The following is a 6,171-nucleotide window of genomic DNA, read 5'->3' as shown; positions in this document are numbered from 1 at the left end:
AGTTGCACTTTGTCACCCAGGTGAGAGAAAACAAAATCAAAACTAGAAATATTATGCAGGGAACTATTGACTAATTGGGGTCCCTTCCATCCCTAAGACTCTGTAAAATGTTCATCAGCAAGAGACTATTGATACAAGTTGATTTGCAAACAGAATGTGTGAGCTTATTTTAATTTTTAATGAATGAATTAACTCTTTTAAAGTATATAATTCAGTGCATTTTAGTATATTCACAAAATTGTGCAACCATCATCACTAATTCCAGAACATTTCAACCCCAAAAGAAATCCTATACCCATTAACAGTTATCTCCATTCCCTCCCCACCCCAACCCCTGGACCCTAGAAACCACTGATATACTTTCTGTCTTATGGACTTGCTTATTCTGGATATTTCCTATAAATGGAATCATATAACATGTGGTCTTATAAGTCTGATTTCTTTCACTTAGAATAATGGTTTCAAGGTTCATCAATATTGTAGCATGTGTCAGTATTTCCTTCCTTTTTAAGCTGAACAGTTTAAGAGACATTCCATGGAAACATTTTGTTTATCCATTCATTAGTTGATCGACTTTAGGGCTGTCTGAAATTATTTTAAAGGAATGGTTATATATATGCATTTTATGTCCACCCTCTTTCAAATTGAGGAAAATCAGTAGCAAAATGAAGTAATGCAAGCAAGTAAGCCAGCCAGCAACTGGTACTTAGAAGAAGAAAAGCTTCATTGATTTTTAGGGTATGTCACTGGAGAATGGGACCAAGATTACGGGGTTGAGTTTAAAACTCCTGATGACTTCCAATTCCCTGGAAGAGTCTACCCACTAAGACATCAGTTAATTCACGGGGAAGTCCTTGGACCAGCAGGAAGAACTAAGAGCCATGGTCTGGATCAGGGATTTTTTATCTGTCTTTCAGAGACTCCTAAGGTTTCATAGAAGTAACACAGGCCCACCAAGGGGGCTGGGGTGCAGGTGGATCGGACTCCGAGTCCAGCCCCCATCCCAGCTTTAACTACAGCCGCTTTCATTTTAATTGCTTTCTTTGTTGCGGTTCCCCCTAAGTGAGTTCATCTGGCACAAACAAAGGGAGTCCATGGCTAAACAAATGTTTGGCAACCACTGGTAGGTGGCTGTGATGGCATCCTTGGCCTAGAGCTGGGTCTCCCTGGTAGCTGTTCTTCTGAGTTCTTCTGAGGAACCTTGATGGTGACCGTCTTCACCTCTGTGTAGGCCTTAAGCCCATCTTCCCCCAGCTCCCCCCTGTTGCCAGATTCCTTAAACCCTCCGAATGGCGTGAGGCAGGTGACAATGTTGTAGGTGTTTACCCACACTGTTCCAGCTTGGAGTGCCTGCATGAAGTACATGGCTTTGTCCAGATCCTGGGTAAACACGGCAGCAGCCGAGCCATACCTGGTGCTGTTGGCCCTCCCAATCACCTCCTCGGTCTTCTTTAACTTAAACAGTGGCTGCACAGGCCCGAAGGTCTCCTCCCTGGAGATCCTCACGTCATCTTGCACACCACCAAAGATGGTGTCTTGATGAAGAAACCTTGTCCTCCGAAACGCTCCCCACCACAGAGAAGTTTTGCCCTCTCCTTCTGGCCCAGCTGGATATAGCCCAGGATTCATTCAAACTGTTCCCTGTCCACCTGGGGCCCCTGTTGGGTGTCCAGTTCAAATGGGTTCCCGACTCTCCTCTGCTTAGCTTTCTCCATGGTTCTCTCCAGAAACTCATCATAGACGGATTCTTCAATGAAGGCCCAGGAACCCGAACTGCAGCGCTGGCCCATGTTGAAGAATAGGGCCTCGTGGCCCTGCCCCACGGCATGGTCCATGTCGGCATCAGCCAACACAACGCTCGAGCTCTACCCACCCAGCTCCAGGGTGACTCTCTTGAGGTTGGAATCACCGGCTGCCTTCCGGATCAGGTGGCCCACCTCGGTGGAGCCAGTGAAGGCAACTCTGTCGATATCCATGTGATGGATGATGGCTGCTCCTGCTGTTGGGCCATAGCCTGTGATGATGTTCACCACCCCGGGGGGAAAGCCCGCCTCTTTGATGAGGGAGGCCAAATACAGGGCAGAAAGGGTGTCTGCTCTGCCACCTTCATGACCACAGTGTTGCCTGTGGCAAGTGCCGGGGCGAGCTTCCAGCCCTGCATGACCAAGGGGAAGTTCCATGGGATTAGCTGGCCACACACCAACAGACCCATGCTGGGCGAAGCAGAAATGCTCACCATCCATGGGGATGGTCTTGCTGTGCCACTTGTCAGCCAAGCAAAGTACTGGTACCTTGATGACCTCATCCAGGTCCAAGACATAAGACTCTTGGAAAGGCTTCCCATTGTCCAGGGTCTCCAGTGAGGCCAAGTAGACACAACCCCTCTCCACTAGGTCGGCCAGGCGGTTCAGCAGCTGGCCTCACTCCGAGGCATCCATCCGGCGCCATGGAGACCCCAGTCGGAAGGCTGCACGGGCTGCCTTCACTGCCAGATCCACGTCAGCCCAGTCCCCTTCAGCCACGTAGCCGATGACCTCCCGTGTGGCAGGACTGACTGCTGGGAGAGTCTTCTTGCTGACTGCATCATGCCACTCGTTGCGGTGAACAGCTGGTTGTAGCGGGTGTCTGGGTTCGGGATGGGGCTGGGAAGGGCTGCTGCTGAGAAGTACCGGGTGGCGGGGCGGTGCAGGGCAAGCAGCCGGGGCACCGGGAAGCGCAGCGTGCTGAGTACTCGAGAGAGGCACAGGAGCCAGGGCGAACAGGCAGAATGAACAAGCGGCCCCCAAGGCCAGCCAGCTAAGATGCTCCAAGGTTCTAGCATAATGGGGTGTCCCCTCTGAAAACAAGGATCCACAGGGCTACAAAAGCCCTGAAGAACACTTTGGTCCGAGTCTCCGGTGTCCCGTCTAGCCTCTGGCTCACTCCTTCACCTCTTCTGGTCTTGGCTCAAATGTCAGTAAGGCCTTCCCTGTGCTCTCCTGGGCTTAGTCATTCAGCTGTGTCTGACTCTTGTGACCCGTGAACTGTAGCCCCCAGGCTCCTCTGCCCATGGGGATTCTCCAGGCAAGAATACTGGAGTTGGTTGCCATGCCCTCCTCCAGGGGATCTTCCCAACCCAGGAATCGAACCCAGGTCTCCCCCATTGCAGGCAGATTCTTTGCCGTCTGACTCAATAGGGAAGCCCAAGAATACTGGAGTGGGTAGCCTATCCCTTCTCCAGGGGATCTTCCCGGCCCAGGAATCGAACCAGGATCTCTTGCATTGCAGGCAGATTCTTGACCAGCTGAGCTATAGAGAGAAGCCCAAGACCTTCCCTAACCACCCTTTATAAAACTGCCACCTTCCTCAGCCCCAGGACTGTCTCTCCCCCGTACTGTGTTCTATTTCCCCCCATCTGACATACCAAACAGTGTATGTATATGCTTACCTGTTTACTGCCTGCCTCTCCCCAATAAAATATCAGCTCGATGAGAGCAGGGATTTTTTTTTCCTGTTTCATTCATTGCCATGTTGTTGATGCCTCGAATTATGCTGGCTACAGAGTAGCTGCTCAGTCAGTAGTTATTAAATGATAGACCAAGGAAACATCAAAATATCCACTGAGGCCGTTTAATTGACCTAAGGGTGGAGTAAAAACCAGAGAGACTCAGAGCCAGAGCTGTTCTCTGAGAGGAGCTCGCTTCACTTCACTCTGTGCCTCTGTTTCCCCCCATGGGAAATGCCTCATGGGGCTACACTGAATGGGGTTGTGCGTATAAAAAGCCTGGCACAACCACCCAGGTCATCAGAGCTTGGCAGCCTCAGAAACCAGCCCGGCTCAGCCCTTCAGGCACTGCTTCAGCTTTCCCAGGAGTGCGGTGAGTCTGGCGGCCGGAAAGAAGGCTCTGTATACTTTGGCCTACAACTCTGAAAACAGTGTAGATTTTATTACAATGACAACTATAACATTTAAGGGCTTCCCAGGAGGCTCTAGAGGTAAAGAACCTGCCTGCCAATACAGGAGACATAAGAGACTAGGGTTCAATCCCTGGGTCCGGAAGAGTCCCCCTGGAGGAGAACATGGCAACCAACTCCAGTTTTGTTGCCGGGAGAATCCCATGAGTAGAGGAGCCTGGCGGGCTACAGTCCATAGGGTCACAAAGAGTTGGACATGGCAGAAGCAACCTAACACACATACACACACACAACATTTAAACAGTCTATAAAATTTATTCAATGAAATTTAAATAGTATATAAATTTCCTAGATTCGTTGAAGCAGTTACTCTCCAGCTGGGACATCAATCCCTCCACTTTCGCTGGCTCACTTAAGCCTCACCTCACCAGCCCCCAAAATGAACTGCACCTGCCCTACCCCAGCACCCCCCACTCTCTGCCACTGGGGAGGGAGATGAGGAAAGAACTCATCCAGGAAAACAAGGCTCCAATCAGATCCCTGTGAAAGTCACTCAGTTGTGTCTGACTCTTTGTGACCCCCATGGACTATACAGTCCATGGAATTCTCCAGGTCAAAACACTGGAGTGGGGATCTTCCAACCCAGGGATTGAACCCAGGTCTCCCACACTGCCGGCGGATTCTTTACCAGCTGAGCGAGATCCCTGTCCCCACACAAATCAATGTGCCCAGGAAGCCATCCCTCGGAAAGACACTGAGCCAGCAGATCGTCAGGGGTAGATGCAGGTCCACTCAGGACTCTGCCCCATGCTGGGACAGAAGCAGCCTTGGGTCCAACAGGCCTGTGTCTAAAGAGGGCGGAGTCCTAGGGGAGGCCAAGATAAGGGGGATGGGAGGTGACCAATCCTTGGGGTGGGGCGGAGGGGCTTATCAGGAGGGAGGGGTGTTCACAGACTAAGGCTGGCAAGTCTGCTTTCCTGTCCAGCCAAGGCTGCTGCTGCTCCAGAGGCCTGTGTGGGGTGTGCACCGGTGCCTCCACCTCCACGGGGAAAGAACAGCTCACAGCGCACCAAGCTTCACAGTTGGCTGGCCCGGCTTCTCAGCAGTCAACTCCCCAAGCGGCCAACAGCCCCGAGGGGATTTGGGCATATGATAACCTCCGTCCTGGAAGAACGCTGGGGATTAGAGGTTCTGGGATTCACCGAAGACACAGGGCAAATAAGAACAGGAGTCTCAGCCTGGATCCCACAGCCCTAGTTTCGTGTTTCCTCCCTTCTATGAACAATTTCTTACAGTTGCCTGTATTAGTGACCACTTCCAAGGTCGGAGAAGGCAATGGCACGCCACTCCAGTACTCTTGCCTGGAAAATCCCATGGATGGAGGAGCCTGGTAGGCTGCAGTCCATGGGGTCGCTAAGAGTCGGACATGACTGAGCAACTTCACTTTCATGCATTGGAGAAGGAAATGGCAACCCACTCCACTGTTCTTGCCTGGAGAATCCCAGGGACCGGGGAGCCTGGTGGCCTGCCGTCTCTGGGGTCGCACAGAGTCGGACACTACTGAAGCGACTTAGCAGTCAAGGACCGGACCTTTTGGGTCATCCAGAACCAGGCGGCCCCCGCTTTACCCCTTAAGCGGGGAGAGGGGGGGTGTGTCCTGCCACTCGATAAAGTCAGGGGCTCTCTGCTGCAGTAGGCCGGTGGACATGAGCGATGAGGTCCAGCTACCCGGAAGGTTTCGAGGGTGTGAGTCTCCAGGCCGGATCGAGCGCCAACCAGGGACCCGGGTGCGGGAGGAGCGGTGGGAAATGAAGAGGTTCCTACAGGGCACGCCGGGGCAGAAAGGCCGCCCCCACTTGGGGAAGCCGAGACCCGAAGAGGAAGACTCCACTGCAGGGATGGGAGCTGCGGCCTGCCCCGGGGGCCTGGGGACGGGGCGAGGAGGGGCGGGGAGGGCGCCAGTCACCCGCGGCAGACTGCGGCTGGCACTCGCGCGCAGGTTCCGACTCCCCCGGGTCTAGCCGGGCCTCCGCCGGGAGGCTCGCCGCGAGCCCCGCCTCCGAGCGGTCCTGGGGCTCAGCAGCCAATGAGGCGCTGCCTCCGCCTGGGGAGCCGCCGACCTCGCGCCCCGCGGCCGAGGCTCCTCCCGCCGGGCCTTCTGGGACCGGGAGCCGGGGGTCGGGTAGCGCTGTAGCTTCCCCGCGTCCCAGCGTCACCCCTCCACGCCTACCCCTCCTCCGGGTATATCCACACCACGCAAGCGCTCTCCTCTCGAGT

General features: G+C 53.7%; 1 protein-coding gene across 1 annotated transcript; it reads right to left on the bottom strand.

The window, feature by feature from the left end:
- Positions 1-1,098: 1,098 nt before the first annotated feature.
- On the bottom strand, positions 1,099-5,602 carry ALDH1B1 (aldehyde dehydrogenase 1 family member B1). Its single transcript, XM_043890956.1, is given in 6 exon segments — positions 1,099-1,541; positions 1,544-2,086; positions 2,089-2,198; positions 2,200-2,625; positions 2,670-2,723; positions 5,523-5,602. Coding segments are annotated over 6 exon segments (1,656 nt in total).
- Positions 5,603-6,171: the final 569 nt, after the last annotated feature.

The sequence above is a fragment of the Cervus elaphus genome, chromosome 29 (genome assembly GCF_910594005.1).
Source record: "Cervus elaphus chromosome 29, mCerEla1.1, whole genome shotgun sequence".
Classification (NCBI taxonomy): Eukaryota; Metazoa; Chordata; class Mammalia; order Artiodactyla; family Cervidae; genus Cervus; species Cervus elaphus.
The sequence above is the reverse complement of the archived record's forward strand: the minus strand, read 5'-3'. Positions and strand labels throughout refer to the sequence as shown.